Consider the following 19,457-nt stretch of genomic DNA (forward strand, 5'->3'; position numbering starts at 1 on the left):
GGGGTAAAAATTGAAAAAAATGGCTGGCTCCGGCCCTGGCCACTGAGAAAAAGACAATGTTTAGCATGATCGTTTGCAGATTTACAGAGCATACAACGAAACTTTCCTTTCGATAAATGCTGCCACCAATGCGAACTTTTATTGAAACAAAAAACATTGTGGACCAATAAAAACAATTCTCTGGAAAACCACCGGTGCATTTTATGTCCTTGACTTTTAATATTTACAATACGTTCCATCGGTTGCCTTGCCTGAATAACTATTTACCTTTTGAGGACACCAAAATGTTATGGAATTAAAATTCGAAATGTTAGCGATAGGTTCTGTATTTTCAGACCAGAAGGAAGATTATCAATAATAAGGTCCTGAAAGGTGAGTTTCAATGTTGGTTTATGCTAGGCCTATGTTACTGTATTAATATTATTATTTTCCATATAAGGTGCATAGTATCATATTCTAACACAGGGAGTTTAAACGTTTAAAATAGCTTCCTAACCAATAAAATGTTAATCTAGTTTGTGTAGTTGTAAACAAGACGATAAAATGGCACTAAAAGTACCCTCGCCTATTAAATAACTACTAATTGGCACCTTAATTTTCTATCATAACGTAGAGAGGTATACCTCCCTGACCTTAGCTAGGCTATAGATATTTTTAGTATTGATCAAGGTGATTATTTTTGTGTACTAATTTTATTCGTGCAATGTCTGTTATATTACTAACTAGCAATTATACCCGCCCCAGGGCGGGTTTTAAAATTAGTTTAAAGCCTTCTCAGTACATAACACCCGACGCCAGTAGGCCTACTTCCCTATATACTCACCAACCCCCACCCCTCTTCAATAAAACCCCACACTCGTTTTAAAAAAAAAATTCTTCCCAGTACAAATTCAATTCAACTTCAAATTGAGAGTGTATACATAGCTACGATAGGCCTATGGTTTAAGTACGTTGTAAACTGTGTAAATAAATAGGTTTAATATTGGCTGATAATTAAAATCTCTAATGTTGATACTGCGGCCCCCTAGCCTTCTTTGTCCTCTAACCATCCAAGCCACAATCAACAAACCTTAACTCCTCCCCTGGACAGTTCAAATGTAGTAACTTTTCCTATTACAATTCCAATCATATAGGCTACTTCATTACGCCAGCATTTTCGGTCCTCCTCCTCCCACTTCAAACACACCCCAGATACTGGGTGATGTGTTTAAGAAGGTTCCAATAAAAATTATGTTAGCCATCACTCCCAACCCATAATCCCTCAGTAGCAGTTTTCATAAGTAGTTTAAAACATTCCCAATACAGTTTCGGTCTTGGTGATAGGCCTACATCCCCACCCCAAACTCCCAGCCCCTTTGCAGGGATAATTAAAATACTTTAAGATTTTGCAACCACAATTGCGATCATTTTGATACCCCATGGTTACATGCAGAAACAGAAATTTGTAAAACGAACAAACATCGAAAGTGGGCGATTTTGACCTTGTATTGTGGCCCCTAACTTCGATCCTAGATGGCGGATGATGTTCAAATATAGTAATAGAACACAGTAACAGTAAAGAACGTGTATATGTTCACTTATAATATAGATACTATTATTAGGCACTGAGAACTCTAATCTAAGCATATGAATGTTCAGATGAAAAGGCGAATTATCTTGGACTCGGATCTTGTTCTCATGACGCACTTCCATTGTACTACTGTGTGTGGGTTTCTGTTGTCTCTCATGGTTTTCAATGCATGTTCAAATGTTTAGATAGGAATTGAAATAACACTGTTTCGGGATATTGAAATAGAGGGGGCGGGGGGAGGGGGAAACCAGGGCCTAAAGTAGTGAAATGCTGACTTAATTTGATGACCAATCCTTTTCCTTACAGTTTGTGAAATTTAGAGGGGGCTTGAACCTGCCTCAGCCTGTTGTTTATTGTATCTATAAACAGAGGAATATTTAGTTTAATTTTTTTAAATATTTTTTTATTTTAACCATATTTAATGAGGGTGATCCATCCAGCATTTGCTGATCATTTGGGACCCTCAGTTTATGACCCCATTTACACTTCAGCTTTTAGCGAGCCCGAGGCCGGCTCGAGGCCGGCTCCGAGCCAAAAGTGCACAAGTGTAAACACTCTGGGAACAACCGAGCCGGCCTCGAGCCGGCTCAATTTTGAGCCTAGTCTAGAGTAGGCTTCGGGCCGGCAATTGCGGGCTTCGGGCCGGCACTTCGTATAGTGTAAACACTCGCGGTCATAAAATGAACGTTCTGGGTCAACTATAGCTTTAAGTTTACGAAACTTATTGCTGATGAATCGGAAATTCTTCATTGAAATTAAATTGGTGAAGATAGTATACGCCTTTTTCACGAAACGAAGACATCTTCGATCTATGACAAACAATGCCGTGCAACGAAGCGTAACCAACAGAAATAAGATAGCGTTTTCATGGGATTTCAGGACACCATGCGGCGCCTATGCTTATAAACTGTGGTGTTTTTTTCGATGGACTTAAGAAGTGAAAAAAAAAATTTTAATTTTTTTCAATCACACAGTTATATAGGCTAATCTTTAAAGAACATTTTACAGTACAAATTTTGTCCATACGACTGTCCGTTGAGGAGTTACGAATTTTTAAGTAACTTGTCCTCCGAAAATAGGCTGAAAACGCTATGTTATTTCTGTTAGTTACGCTTCGTTGAACGGCATTGTTTGTGTTTTCATCGATCGAAGATGTCTTCCCGTTTCGTAAAAAAGGCGTATTATCTACTACTATTCTTTAGAAAACGAGACGCAAACATTAGTAGTAAAGCAATAATACAATTGTTTTGATCCATATTAAATACCGTTATTTGATTCTTTTTTGATAAAGTTGATAGGCCTAGGCCTTTTTAACATGAGCGGATATGACGTGAATGTAGCGAAATCGTACCATCGAGCACTCTTCCGCGAGAGCAAGTGTAAACACAATAGTAGGGGCCCGAGGCCGGCTTTTTGGGTAAGTGTAAACACATTGCTGGCTAAAAAGAAAGCCGGCGTCGGGCCGACTTCGGGCCGGCTAAGAAATCGTCGATGAAGTGTAAATGGGGTCCAAGATATGTGTGACTGATGAACTCTTATAAACTCGGGCCTACTTGAGTTTGAATGAAATCTACTGTTAAAATTCTATATAATCGTAAAACCCATGCTTTATGATCAGCCATAAATCATTCATTTCTATGTGATAACTATCGTATACAATGTTCAAAATACACGGTACCAGCTGATGAAAACTGCACGGTTACCTCATTGTAATGTTTTATTCGTGAATCGTGAGGGGTCAGATGTATGAACGTTCAGTTTAGATCCGGGTTCATTAATGGGTTCACTAACAACAGTTTTTACCTTATACACGTACGATTATAAAAAAATAGAGTCGTCCTGTAACCGAATATCAATAAAAGTGTATTGTCTGTTTAGTGAGCTATATCGTTGTTTAACGGTGTATCGAGGTCAGAAGGTTCATCGTCTGAAAATTGAAACAAGATGTTGGTGGTATTGAAAGAATCACGTTATACCCTGCGGGATTCGATGATAGTCATGTCATTCCGCTCAGTTTGTGTATTTACACTATGCTGTACATGCAGTATTTATTTTTTTGAATACATGGAATACAATGCATTTTTTCCACTCTAAACAAGATTTGTGTACGTTGTGTGTTTCATGTTTGAACAGTTTGTACATTATTATAAAACTGTTTTCTCGTCAAAATAAACAGAATATCACAATATATTTGGATTTAAAACGGCAAATGTATGTATTGTTATAGTGGTTTCCAAGAATATAAACGATGGTTATATTTATTTTAAAATATGAAAAATATTCATAATACTTTCCCGGCTAACTACAGACCGGTTAGTTTAACGTCGGTCATAGGGAAAATGATGGAAAGGATTATTAGGGATAAACTTGTAATGTATCTTGAGAGTAATGGTCTTTTGTGCAATGAGCAATTTGGATTCAGACAAGGTAGATCATGTGCATTACAACTACTTGATGTCCTGGAGAGTTGGACTACTAACCTGGATAACCATGATAGCTTTGATTGTGTCTATTTAGACTATAAAAAGGCCTTTGATAGTGTGCCACACCAAAGGCTTCTAGTCAAATTGAAAGGTTTTGGTATTATGGGAAATCTACTAGGATGGCTCTCTAATTATTTGTCAAATAGAACACAACGAGTTAGTGTCAATGGTCAATTGTCATCACAGGTTCCAGTATTAAGTGGAATTCCACAGGGTAGCGTTGTGGGCCCAATCTTATTTTCAATCTTCATTAACGATTTACCTGATGTTGTCGAATCTAGTATACGTTTATTTGCAGACGACACCAAGTTGTATAGAGTGGTCAATAACATTGATGATGCGGATTTATTTCAAAGAGACATTGACAGTGCTTCCCATTGGTCTAATGTTTGGCAATTGCCTTTTAATGACACTAAGTGTAAGGTATTTCATTATGGTCGTGATAATCCCAATTTCTTGTATTCAATGGCTGGTAATTTACTACATGAGGTAAAGCAGGAGAAAGATCTAGGTGTTACCTTTGATCCTAGTTTAATCTTTAATTTGCATGTAGCGGATATTTGTAAAAGAGCTAATAAGAAACTAGGAATGATTTATAGGTCTTTTAAATTCTTGAATAAAGATGGATTTTTGAAGCTGTATAAGTCTATTGTCAGGCCAACGCTTGAATATTGTAACACTGTTTATAATCCTATTAGAAAACGAGATCAGGATGAAATAGAGAAGGTCCAGCAAAGAGCAACAAGATTGATTCCTAGGTACCGTAATATTCCTTATGAACAACGTTTGAGAATTCTTGGTCTTCCTACCATGAGATATCGAAGGCAGAGAGCAGATATTATCCAAGTTTTTAGGATTGTTAAAGGTTTCGATCGTATTTCGATCAACACATTTTTTAAATTTGATCTAGAATCTCGGACCCGTGGGCGACGCGGACACCCATATAAACTCAAGTTTAAAAGCTCTCGTCTTAATATTAGGAGGGACACGTTCTCCAGAAGAGTTATTCTCTTATGGAATGCTCTGCCTACGGATGTAGTTTCATGTGCTACGGTGAACTTGTTCAAAGCAAAACTTAACGTCGCATGGTCTAACCACCCGCTGAAGTTTTCACCCTATTAGCCTATATAGAATATGATTTTATTGCTAAGAGGGGCTTTTAAGCACTGAGTGCTTCGCCTCGATCCCGTAGACGAAAGTGTACGGGAAACAAGTAAGTAAACAAGTAAACAAGTAAATTTTAGATACATTTACAGGAACTGCAATGATTGCATATCATCATAACCTTAATTAATTAAAACAATGGGATATGACGACCTGTAGCGAAAACAGGACATGGAGTGAAGCAAAAATAACCTTAGCCAAGCAAATTGAACTCTATTTCCAGGTATATAGGTGTTGTTTTAAGTTTAATAGATAATATGGATGCCTACGCCTACGTGAAGTCTCAAAGAACGAAGTAAACAACATACAACTATAGAGGTAATTGTCTACCTCCATGATACAACTATAAACTCTGTGAAATATAACACTGATATATACACAATAGACAACAATTACTTTATGCTGCTGCTATTTTAAAATAACAGTCAATTTACACTGTGGTTTTTAGTTTTCTATTCTATTAAAATGAGTAAAAGTGACATCAAATTAAAATGTATTGGCGTAGACCCGCGTTAATCTTTAATTTAAAAAACAACCAATTAGAGACTATGTTCAATAGAACATTAAATCCAGTCTTATGAATTGTTTGTACACTTTCAACACACCATGAATTTTACTATTGGTCAAGAATTTCAGTTCCAGCTCATTCGGAGCAATTTTGAAATTTTTCCTTAACCGTTGACATCGCATGACTTGGATGGCGCCCTACTTGATACCGAATTCAGACTCCTCCACCCACTATCATCGGGATAGTTTTCTTCAATTTCAAGTTTCAGCTCGATCAGAGCTACTTGAAAATTTCAGATTTGACCTTGGCCTATGACCTTGACGATCTCGTTTTTTCTTCGATCTGCACCCACCCACCAAGTTTGAAGAATTCTTTCTGAATAAACCCTTGATTTACAAAACAAACTATAGTCCCTAGGTTTTTAGTATACAAATCGACCAATTTAGCCACCTTCCCGACCTCCGATCAAAACCCCACGAACAAGATATGATTGGGAAGATAAGCCGGACAAATTAGACCTGATGGCAAGTTTGTAAAATTGAAACTAGTAGGCTTTTTCGCAATTGGGGGAAGGAAAGTAAGAAGGAAACAAAGTTTCGTTTGTGGAACAGAATCGAGAAAAATTAATAAAACTCATAGATAAATAGCAGATTTCTTTGATTTACCAAAAAAAATACAGTATTAATTACAAGTACTGTATTCAAAATTAGAATAGATATTATTTTTTGCAAAATACTACAAAATTGTCGAAAACAACACTTCGTATACTTTGAATGTTGACTTCGATAAGGAGGAAACTTGCTAGCAAAGTATACTCTAAACTGAAATTTTGAAAACCGTTTTATACAAAATAATACCATAGTAATCATATTTAAATATAAATGCTAACTTAACCTTGGACTAGACCTATGCCAATCTTCACTTCACTAAAACTACAATAACAAACATACACAATAAGTAAAATAAATAGATAAATAGATAAATAATCATTGGATTTCTAAGTGTTATAGTTTAATACAAATCCATATTCCTTGTGCTATTGTGTATGTTTTACTTTCTGTGGTTTTTGTTTACAGTCTCCATTCTGAATTTCACCGACTTTTATTTTCGTCATGGTTACTTACTCCACCCCAATTAAACTGTGCATCTGTGTTGACGTCAGACTTGACTTTCAGTCTCGAATTGTTTCTATATATAGATGTATGTAGATTTCTTATATTATGCAATGTATGATAAAACAAACAGGTTTTTTTTATCTTTTATGGGTCTCTCCCATCTTTATTCATTCAATAATGTATATACAAAAATTCATTATTTATATAATAATATAATAAAATAATATTATAGAACAAGTTGTTAATATAAGACAAAGAGTTTTTGAAGTTGTGTTTCACGTATGCGTTACGCATTATCAACTTAACAAAGATTTGTTTCTATGCTATATGACTTGCTATAATGAGTTAGAATCTATCTAGTAACATATGTATAATCGGGTGTTTATTTCAGACATAAAATACCAGCAGGAAAAATGATGTAAAATTAAAGTGAGCAATATCTCAATTTTAATTAGGTTACTATCTATTCGCACCATCCTAATAAGAATGTGATGATTTTCGTATGGTATGTGTTTACATGTAAAATTCAGTTGGATGGTATGCACTGCAGGATGGGTTGAAACTTACCGGTCATCCGTAAACACCCTTGGCAGTTCTATATATATTTCATTCACATAGAAAGGATAGGTTCAACCAATAAGAAACTTACACAATGAATACAGTTTAAAAAAATAAAATGTTAAACTACATATTTGTGTAAGAATATTTTGGGCTGAATGGACCAAAAATATTAGCATCTAAATTTTAAGCCTGAGAAAAAAAAATGATTTGTAAACAAAAAATGTAGGCCTATACAATGTAACTGCTGATGGCGATCCACGTAATCATTGAGTTTCTCTATTAAAATGTGATTGATATCGCTATAAGAATTTGACAGGCTTCTGATTATCCAATATTGCAAACCAATGGCGCCCTAATTAAAACTAAATGAGATTTGCGTTGTTATCAATTATCCTATTACTAATAGAGCCATCGCAGCGGTAATATTATTATTATTATTGGTATTTAATAAAACAAGTATATACAATAAAGAACATTAAATTGCAGCAGCAAAATGCTGAATTGAGTTTTATTTACAAAATTTGAATAATATACAAATTTAAAACATCAAAATAATAATACAATTCTTTCATTGAAAAGTATAGTTGCTCTATCAAAATGGAACATTATAAAAAAACTACATTTATTCATCAAATATTAATTTTTTTTTAAACACATTAAATTTAAAGCATTCTTCATCTAATATCTTATTTAAAATTATGATAATTGACAAGAAATACTAATAAAAGTTCCTTCAAAACATACCAGTAATAAATTCATTTTTTTGTAAACTACCCTGGTTTAAGTCAAATATACGGAGTGTTTGAAATATACACTATATATAGATGGTACATGTATTTGTAACCCAACGCCCAATACATTCAGGGAAATCCCCTAAATGGTTTTCATTTTAGTGATTGTTGTCAATACCAGATGGAGAAACTTCACTCACTTCCCAGTGGATTAATTTCCTTCCATTCCTACCGGTGCGTTAATCCATTATTCCACATAACATACAATGATGTTCACCAATAACTTATGCAATTATCCTGAGTAGGATGATGAACTTTAGTAATGGAAAGATAACATTTTAAATATTAGTTTTGGTGTGTGGATCTTCCACATGAATGACATCTGCTGTTTTTCCTACGGTGCGCGTACCGTGCATTTTGTTAATGAACTTGCTTACTATCATAAAACGATTTAAAATTCATTCAATTCAATTTCTCATGACGTTTCAGTTGAGTCGATTTATTAATCATCCCGAATCATACTTTTTGATTGATATCTGTCTGTAAATGGGCCGCCTCCGTTTTTATCATTCAAACACATTTTCCAGAGGCATGGATGTTCTTAACTTGTCGGTATTTACTTATTTCCGATGTGTCAATACTATACATCGTAAAGTGATTCATTTATTTGACATAATAAGCTATACGAACTCTGCGGGTTATCCAGATCCAGCCCTATCAAACATTCTCCATTTTCGTTGTTGTTTCACTCAGAAGAGGCTCCTCACAAGACACAGCCTTAGACCCCATTTACACTTACGTTTGGGTCCAGGGCCGGTCCTGGGCCGGTTGCAAATATTTACCTTTTAGGCCGGCCCAAAAGCGTTTACACTAGCGACGCAGATTACTGGTCGTAAATAATTTTATCGGAAGTACCATTGCATGCTGGGATACGAAGTACAGTTTGTTTACATTTTTCTCTCTCTCGATCGTCAATTCAACTCTCCGCGCGAACCGACCGTTTTATATTTATACTGTATTGTTGTTTTTTGTCCCATTAAAAACAAAATGAACCCCACTGTTTTATATATAATATGGCTATATTTTATGTATATGCGAAACAAGCGGAGGAATACTTTATTGAAAGAAGATGTCTGAAAATAAATTTAACTATATAATGAAGAAAACAAATTGTCGCCCGGAAAGGAGGAAGGTACGGTATGTACTGAGAATGTCGGATCGTCATAACAACAACCTCATAAAAAGGTCAAACGTTGTTCACGGTTCACTGCGTAAGCCGGCCCAAACGTAAAAGCCGCTCCTGAACCTACCTGGAGAGGTGGCCCAGATCTGCGTCCGGCCCAGGGCCGGCCTAACTTTTTGGAGTATTTACACTTATCAATTGCCGACCCAGGGCCGACCCAGGGCCGGCCTAAATCGTAAGTGTAAATGGGGTCTTAGTCTCTAGGAGCCTCTGTGCAACATATAACAAACATTAGCTTAATACTACTGATGAATTGTAACATTTGGAATTCACAAAAATGTGTTAAGTGATATAATGTTATGTAATGACATGAGATAATATGAATGTAAATAAAAGTGGTGTTTGCGCCACAATAGAAGGTGGAAATATATAACAACAAAATCTAAATGTAAATATTTTGGTACCAACTAAATATTCCTGAACATAAAATATGCTATAAATAACATAAAAGTTGATGGTTTAGAAGTAAGAGTAGAGTCTTGATCAAGTAAATATTTAACAATTGTGTCAACACTGATGAGTAGTTCATGTCTTTGAATAGAGAATAAAAGGCAATTTTAAACCCCAAATGAACTTGTCTCTAAATTTGTCCCAAAAGAAGCACTTCCGGGACTGAGTTTATTAATAAATACGGATGAAATTGTCCGATTCGGAAATTTCTGACGCAGAACCCCTGGGAAATGTGATGACGTACCGGTAATGCAGTAGACGTAGGAGCTGTCGATTAAAATAGCTTTCGTTTATTTTATACCTGCGAAAATTGAGCCGACACATTTCGCTAATAAATGCAATGTCTTTCCAAGAATCTTGGCATCAATTGAATTATACTAATAATATTAAATAATTGATGAGCTGTTTATATTAGGTTAATTATGTTCATAAATTAGTATTGATCTATCTATAAACAGTCAGTGTGATCTATAACTAATAAAGTTTTCCTAATTATGGTATATGTGTGCACTGTGGTACATGTAGTAACCTGGTATACTGTAATTATTTATTTTAGACGTTATTTCAAACTTAGCCTAGTTACCATTTCGATAATTTAAATCTATATTTGGGCCTAAATGATTATGGTAAATTCCCAGAAGAGGATTTACATCACTATAAGTGTCCCCTGTCATAAATGTGTGTCGGTCCATTTTTTGTATTTGGAATATTGCAATAATAAAAAGAACAAATACAAAACATTCACTGCCGTCTGACGTTGTTTCTAATTTTAACATACGATTAAGAATGTGCGCTAGCCGTGACATGCAGGTAGTTTGTATTTATCTAGTAATATACATTATCATAACTGAATGTTATTCTTTCAATAGAAATAGACCTATTCATCTTTGAATCCTGGTATTATTTTACGACCGATATTTTGTTGACATATAAAGTTGAGTCTGAACGTGTATTTATTCAAATAATATTATACTTGTATTTAGACCGAACGCTATACCACTCCTGTATAATACACTACTATGGAACGCCGTTTACGCAACATTTCAATGATATGAATTTTATGACGCGATATGTGAATGAAATGCATCGATATGAATTGAATGGCGCGATATAGGCCCTATGAATGAAATGTTTTGAATTGAATGCTTTGAATTGAATGTTTTGAATGAAATGTTTTGAATGAAATGTTTTGAATGAAATGCTTTGAATGAAATGTTTTGAATAAATTGTTTTGAATGCAATGTTTTTAATGAAATGTTTTGAATGAAATGTTTTGAATGAAATGTTTTGAATACGCCGCCAATAGTTTGACTTTTCAATTCAATTCAAACATTTCATTCAAAACATTTCATTCAAAACATTTCATTCAAAACATTTCGTTCAAAACATTTCATTCAAAACATTTTATTCAAAACATTTCATATCTCGCGCCATTCAATTCATATCGATGCATTTCATTCACATATCGCGTCATAAAATTCATATCATCAAAATGTTGCGTAAACGGCGTTCCATACACTACAGCATGCTAGGCCTAATATTCAATACTTGATATCCGATATGATATACATTTTTCATATTCATAACCACTTGGTTCACTGCCTTTTCCTGTAGGAGGTCATTGCACATGCGTAGATATAAGCTCAACTAAAATAGTGAGATATACTTGTTCTCGGATCATTCTTCGAACTGCGTGATATAGCTAGTGTATGTCGATATAAAGTGCTTTGACGTTATACCAAATGGATGCTATTTGTTACTACGCTTAAACTTCCAACAGCCGGCAAGACATACAGGATTAAATAAATAGTTGTGGAAATAACACATAATGATGTCTTATTCATTGAATCGGTTGGTTATTTTAGCCTAATGTCGTTGAAATGTTTTAAATAGTCTTCTCTGCAGTGTTTGTTTGGTGGTAAGTTATCGTCTTCCAGTATAAATTGATAGTCACGTCATAATAATTATCTTAAAAAGTTGGGTTTTTTTTTCGGAGCGTTTGAATTACGTTTTCCTTCCCAAATTTGTTTCTTGCCTATCGAGGAAATCGACCCGACGTTATTTATTTTTTCTATTTTTTGCAAAAATGACCCCTCTCTTACCAAAATATATGATACCTGACGAATGCAATGAACATACCATGATAGTTACAGTAATAAAAATATAGTTAGTTGATCCTAATAATTATTATTATATGATTATTCTGTATTGTGTATAGGCCTAATTATATTTATAAGGCCTATACTGCGTTGATATATTCCCACCTAACTACTGCCTTTAAAAAAGAGGACGATAAACATTTGGTTAAGTTGGACCTTCACATAATATTTACAGCGCCAGTGAATGCACTTGAGCGTTATATTAAATGCAATATATTACGTAGTCAATAATACTCGTAGGTTTGAATCCTACACGAGAACTGTTCTCATTGCGCACTGAATCCCTAAATTAACTTGTGTTAGTAAAGTTAAAACTCTTATTTAGACCACCATAAACATCTTTACGTCACCTGGTAGGATGTTAATTAAATTAATTAAAAAATGTGTATGAATTATTAAAAATTGTCATAAAAACATCTAATCTAGTTTAAGTGCACCATTCAAGTTCTAGTAAACAGCTACTCTAACATGAATGGTGTTGTTTCTATTGATATGAAAGGCAAAGAGAAACTCTAAACTACTCAGCAGCCACAATTAATGCTATTAGGCGAAACTGAACTTTGAGAGTGAAATAAGTCATCCCGCCCCCTCTTTGGTCTTACGGTATAACATGGCGGTTAAGACAGTGGAACCGCAAGACCGTAATGGTTAGAGCCTCACTCGCTCCATGGTTCTGGTGGTAGAACGAGTCTTCTCGAAAAAAGACTATAAACCGTAGGTCCAGCATACACATCTAGCTATGTGCACTCAACCTAGTACAGTACATCTTTCGAGACGAATAGGTGGTTAGCTCGATGTACTAGACTATGATCGTCGCCAGTTTACTGTATTTAGGTGGCTAGGGTTATGGTCTATGCTACATGCATCTGTTATTACAAAATGTCCCTATGATGATACTATAGCCTAAATATTATAATATTTAGGATACAGTATCATCATAGAGAGATACGCTACAGTACCAATCCAATAATTGGCCTTTTTCTGTCAGAAGTTTCTAAATTTAATTACCAATAGTTGTATAAACATCATATCGAAGTATCGTGTTAATAATATGACGTCAATTTTATTTATGTAGGCCAAGCAATTCTGAAATCTAAATACTAAATATTTAAATACAACGTCATATCTCCTTTCCGCTGTTAGCAATTATTTGATGAAATGCAATCAGACGTTAATAGAAGATGTTTGTGTTGATCAAATTATTATTTATGATTAAATTTAAGTAATATAATATCATTTGTTGTATGGAATATAAATTATAGCTACCTGGGGTTATTCTTTATTCGAGTTTGAGAATTTTGTTGGTAATATTAGTAAGTTTCATACAGAATCATTGTACCTTGTCAATAGAAGATGTTTGTGTTGATCAAATTATTATTTATGATTAAATTTTAGTAATATGACATCGCCCGGAAACAAATTAACTGTGATTTATTCTTAATAGGCAATATAAATTGTAGCTCCCTGGGGTTATATTCGAGTTTGAGCATATTTTTTTTAATCATTTATTAGGAAGTTTCACGTTACATTTTACCTTGTGCATCACCACCAACGCAATATTTCAAATAATTGGAAGCTTCTTGGGAAGAATTAATCTAGGCAGCCAAGACTCGTTTTAGTTTATATGTAAAACAACAACACCCCTACCTCCTCTTCTACTATGCTACCAATAGACGGATTACGATGTTATTATTGATGGAATGTCCGTAATAATTGACGTCTCATCCGTAATGATTGACGTCTCATCCGTAATGATTGACGTCTCATCAGTACGCACATAAACATCATCATATTATTATTTCATTCTGGAGTGATGGCTGAGGAACCTTTTTTTATCCATGTCTACAATCAATCTTGTTCATCAAAATTACATCATCAAGGGGTTCCGAGAATTTGAAACGTTCATGCACCAATTGTAATTGAGGCAATACCTACGTCATTTCTAAACATGCAGTGACCGATTATAGACCTATTTTGTATACAAAAAATCATTTTTTATACGTAATTCTACTGTTTACGTCACATCAGTGAATATCATGTTTTCTTTTTGTAACACAAATAGCTAACTAATTCAGTTCTTGGCCTACTAAAAGTATTTTAATGAAATAATGTATTAGTCTATTATCTGATATATAGACGTGGGCTGTGTCTTACGAACGTGAAATGCCATTTGATTCGAGTTGATGCACATAAAAGCGCAAATGATCCAATTATTTAGCCATTAAGATCCTATACCTGGGTCGTAAGAAATGGTTGTTACTGCGTCGTATACCGTAAAATCTGGAAATTGAATACGAGAATCAATCAATCAACGCATTGTTCAATAGTTATTACATTTAATATTCTTATCCAATCGGTCAATAAATTAAATGTCAACACATCATTGGTGCTTGATTATAATATCCACGAATGCAATTAATTTGTATGGTAATTAGCAAAGTTGATTTGCTTTTTTATATGTTCTAGTTTATTATCTGTTTGGAATATAATAATAATTATTATTACTTTTAAAAATATGGAGATACCTGCCTCTCGAAAACGTTTGCCATTAATCGATGGAATGCATCAGTAATGTGTACGACAATAATGTGGTCCCACAGTGTTAGCACTGCGATTGACTGTGGAACCAGAAATGGTAATACAATTTTAATACTGTTGACTTCTAACTTTGTTCAGATGAAGTAGGTTGATTAAAGTTCGCCTACAGCTGCGTGTAACCCAAGTCTGGATCGATGCATTTTCTTTTGGAACTGGAATTGGAAGTTTTTGAGTGAACAGTTTTTGAGTGAACAGTTTGTGAGTGATCAGTTGTGAGTGAGCAGCTTGTGCATGGACGGTGTGTGAGTGAATTTTCTGTGGATGAGCAGTTTGTGAGTGAACAGTTTGTGAGTGATCAGTTGTGAGTGAGCAGCTTGTGAGTGGACGGTCTGTGGGTGAGCAGTTTGTGAGTGAACAGTTTGTGAGTGAACGGTTTGTGAGTGAACAGTTTATGAGTAAACGGTTTGTGAGTGAACAGTTTGTGAGTGAACGGTTTGTGAGTGAACTGTCTGTGGGTGAGCAGTTTGTGAGTGAACGGTTTGTGAGTGATCAGTTGTGAGTGAGCAGTTTGTGCGTGGCGGTCTGTGGGTGAGCAGTTTGTGAGTGAACAGTTTGTGAGTGAACGGTTTGTGAGTGAACAGTTTATGAGTGAACGGTTTGTGAGTGAACGGTTTGTGAGTGAACAGTTTGTGATGTTGATGAATCCTCTTATTGTTGTATGGAATTTATCTTTCATTTCACATATAAAGCACGACTGTAGATTAGCTTCCTGGATGTTGCATTTCATATAACATGCGTAGGCCTTTTTCCCAGGCACATTTATCGACAAACTTGTTTCCTCCTACGGCTGTCAAATAATAAAGTGCAATGACAGCTGATCAGCATGCAGCCTTTAAAATCATATAACATGCTATATTCATTCATATTTTAATATTTTAACACTTAAAAGTGCTTTTAATAGGAATACCATACAAATGTTATTGTAACTGTAACTTCCTCCTACGGCTGTCAAATGATATAGTGCAATGACAGCTGATCAGCACGCAGCCTTTAAAATCATATAACATGCTATATTCATTCATATTTTAATATTTTAACACTTAAAAGTGCTTTTAATAGGAATACCATACAATAACAATGTTATATATAATAATTCTGTATGTAGTTTCATAATTAATTGAAAAAAAAAAGTGTTTTAACCGTCCGTTGTAAGAATAAAAGACACGACGAAGACCATTTTTGATACTAGAAGGTATGTTGTCAAATAAATATATCGTTTACAATGTTCTTTTACACGTTTTTTGCTAACACAATCTAATTTTATTTTTTAAAGGATTCACGAAATGATAATTGATGAACAAGAAACGACGACTAACACTCCTACCTCGGAGTTACTTAGGACTACCGTCATGAGAAACATGTGTAACTTTAATGCGAGTTACCCACCTTTCAAGCTTACTGATACTGAAAGATACTTATCGATCATAATGTTTCCTATAAGCGTTATTGTCTTACTCGGTAACGCCTGGATTTTCCAAACAATCGTGAGGATGAAGTCACGAAAAAAGTATTACCACATTATTGCGAGCCTGTCAATGACTGATTCATTTTTAATGATAGCGTGCATATTTGTAGCAGTTGAATGTTTGAAGAATAATCGTAGTTTTATATATTTAGACTATTTACCCGACGCTCGATGGGTCATCGCTTCGTACTTCGAAGTCACGTCGTTACTACACGTTATTCTACTAGCGTGTGAACGTTGCGTTGCTGTGAAATATCCGTTTAAGCATCGTCAATTACAGAAAAAGCAATTTATCTACGTTATCATAATGCTTTGGATTGCATCGATTGGAATTAATGCATGTCTGTATGTTTCTGGGCATTTCGGCTACGCAGACTGTCATTACGGTACAGTGTATCTCAACAACGGTATTGTAGCATTGACTATCGTTATTGCAGTTACGTTTCACATAATAATTTACAGAACTGCTACAAACTCTACAAGTCGTATTGTGGGGAGCATAAACAGAAAAACTCTCAATCGGAATAGGTCGTTGAGCCGACTTAGTGGAAGTGATATTAAGGCTGCCAGAACTACAGCCATTATTCTTTCTGGATTTGTAGTCTGCGTAACGCCATATGTTATTTGTTCAAACATTGCCTATTTTACTAAGGACTTTGATGCAATTAACTCACCAATGCTTGCTATTGGCTATTTTCTAGCTATATTTAACGTTGTCATAAATACAATAGTATACGGACTTCTGAACGCCGAGTTAAGACGCGCGGCGTTGGGATCATTGAAGGCGTTGTGCCGCAAAGGTGAAGCGGCACACAGCTATACGCGGAGACCGTCTGACACGATTTATCGTTTACGTATCAATCAATTAGAACAGTGTAAAATAGGTGGTGGTAACGAAAAGTGCTCAATTTAGTCCATTACGGTATCAATGTTATGTTTTATTTATTCATTTTTTATATCAACAATATTTACAGAGTGAGATCCTTCCATTTGTTTGTTTTTTGGGAATGGAATATACCTCTGGATGATAGCTTTATTTATCCACATCCACGATGTGGTCTCAGACATATTTTCACGACATGAAATGTATTTTTCGAACTTGATCTTCGACTTGTTTTTGCGTTAGGAATGAAATAATAAATCTTGTGGAATAATGACAGATAAATCATGTTATAGACCTATCTGGTTATTTAACCCGTCACGTTGTCCAAACATATTTTGTTAGGCCTATATATGACATGTGGACTGTTGTAAAGGTATTACATACTTACACTTAAAACATTATAGATTATTTAAACATTCTAATATATCATTACACTGTACGTATTTAATTTTTTACCTTTGTTGGTTCTGATTTTACTTAAAATGAGACCATCTTCGTTATTAAGTCCGCCTGCGCTAGACGTTGTTTGACCTATGACAGGCCTCTGTTGAAAAGGCGTCTATAGGCCTAAACATAATCTGTTACATGCAATAATGTATAAGTTGGACCATCATATAGACCTAGTTATCAATCATTTTATTCCAAGCTGTTAATTAATGACACATGGTAATTAACGCGAAAAGGAAGTCATTGGTGAATGAACCTTGACATCTATTAATGGTCTAATTTTAGATTGCGATTCCTTTGTGTTTTTTTAATAATTTTAAAATATTAAATTAATTGAAGATTCAATTTGCATTCGTAAATGATAGGGCTAGTGGATTGCCGTGCCGTAAGCTATTAATTAAACGTACAAGGAACGTAAACTTAGTAGTCTTATGTATTACTTTAAAATTAAATCGAATTCGTTCATTAGTTTAACAAGGGAAGAGTTAAATAACAATAATAGTAATTTAACTCTTCCCTTAACATTCCGTTATAACATATAAACCTTTGAAACAACATTGATATTATCCCACTTATTTCCCATTATATATATTTTAACTTACAATCGTTAATGTATTGTCATCCAAAACATGAAAAATGAAGATTAATTTTGCAATTTTAATCAAGTTATTCACTTCTGTAAAAAAACACCAAAAAATAATTATTTCACTTATAAAAAGAACCAAAAACCATTGTCTGACAGACATTTTAAGTATTTTTTACTTTGAATTAAATTTTTCAGGTAAATTTGTTCTCTTATTACGTGACATTAAAATAGCCTATTCAACAACAAATTTGAAAAAAAAAGTAGTTTTTTAGGGAGACAATATATCTTTAACCGACAACTATTCGTAATAAAAATAGTATTTTGCTATATAAAAACTGACTATTCGTCCGTTTAATTATGTTTCCACTTAAGATGCCTAAAATGTAGGCGAGAGTCAATTTCAGTGATATTCCTATCTTTTAACACTAGATCAAAAGTTTAAACCCGGAGCCACCCTTTAAAGGTATGATTTTACATTTTAACACAATGAAAGGAAATAGAGTTGTCCTCGTACTGTTTTTCTTTTTGGATTGGTTTTGTAAAACTGTCTTGAAATACGGATACTAATTAAAGGTCATTGGTTATAGGTATGTCAATGTCATCAGCAAGTTAATAGTAAAATATAAGCTGTGTTAGTGGATCAATCAATAATTGGAAATATTAGAAATACTATAAAGACTTATGGTGAATTGATGACTTAACGTTTTTTTAAATAAATTAATGTATCTGTTTCTTTCCCTTTATGGGCTAAGGTTTAAAAAACAAATAGAACTGAAGTCCAATTCTAAATATTTTTTTATACAGTATTGTTATATTATGGAACGCAGAAGTATGGTACTTTTTTTTTTTTTTTCATTTCAACACATACATAACGTAACTATTAAAACGAATAAAAGAAACACGATAAAATACTCTCTCAAAAATAAGAGAGTAATGAAATTAAAGAAAAAAAATAATGTATCGCAAAAATACACTTTATAATAGTCATTTTGTAAATAATATGGTTGCCTTGTATTTTTTGTAAATGTGAAATAAGTGATTATAATTAAGTAATTGTTTTTTGATTTTGCAACTAAAAATGTACCACTTTGTAATTAAATTAAATTTTTGCATCACTGTGTGTTTTTCCAAAACCAAAACATATACTTTCTTTGGTAATAATTAAGTTATTGTTGATATTTCGATACATATATTGTTTTACATGTTCCCATATTTTCTTTACTAGATCACATTCAAAGAACATATGAAGCAGTGTTTCCTGCTTTTCCTTGCAAAAACTACACATTGGTGAATAGACCTTTGACATCTTAAAGAGCATTGTATTTGTCTAAATTATACGATGAATAAATTTAAATTGAATATTTTTTAGCCTAGTGTCATTTGTACAGGCGTGTAAATTTGAGAAAAGGTTTTTCCAATTAAGTTCGTTGTCAAATTCCTTTACCCATTTTGATTCAATTCCAATTGGCTCTTCAACATTTTCGCGCCGCGGCT

General features: G+C 34.1%; 1 protein-coding gene across 2 annotated transcripts; it reads left to right on the top strand.

Annotated features, from left to right (window-relative positions):
* Window positions 1–241: 241 nt before the first annotated feature.
* Window positions 242–19,324, top strand: LOC140051423 (octopamine receptor beta-2R-like). Of its 2 annotated transcripts, none has more exons than XM_072096635.1 (2): window positions 242–372; window positions 15,856–19,324. In XM_072096635.1, the coding sequence occupies exon 2, from the start codon at window positions 15,866–15,868 to the stop codon at window positions 16,958–16,960; it is 1,095 nt and encodes a 364-aa protein (XP_071952736.1). In that variant the 5' UTR covers window positions 242–372; window positions 15,856–15,865; the 3' UTR covers window positions 16,961–19,324. The 2 variants fall into 2 exon arrangements, with proteins under 2 accessions (XP_071952736.1, XP_071952737.1); XM_072096636.1 differs by lacking the exon at window positions 242–372 and adding an exon at window positions 11,079–11,743.
* The last annotated feature ends 133 nt before the right edge of the window (window positions 19,325–19,457 follow it).

The sequence above is a fragment of the Antedon mediterranea genome, chromosome 6 (assembly GCF_964355755.1).
Source record: "Antedon mediterranea chromosome 6, ecAntMedi1.1, whole genome shotgun sequence".
NCBI lineage: Eukaryota > Metazoa > Echinodermata > Crinoidea > Comatulida > Antedonidae > Antedon > Antedon mediterranea.

What these genes read in the sequence shown, in the direction of transcription:
- LOC140051423 (XM_072096635.1), top strand. Translation starts at nt 15,866, where the DNA reads ATGATAATTGATGAACAAGAAACGACGACTAACACTCCTACCTCGGAG.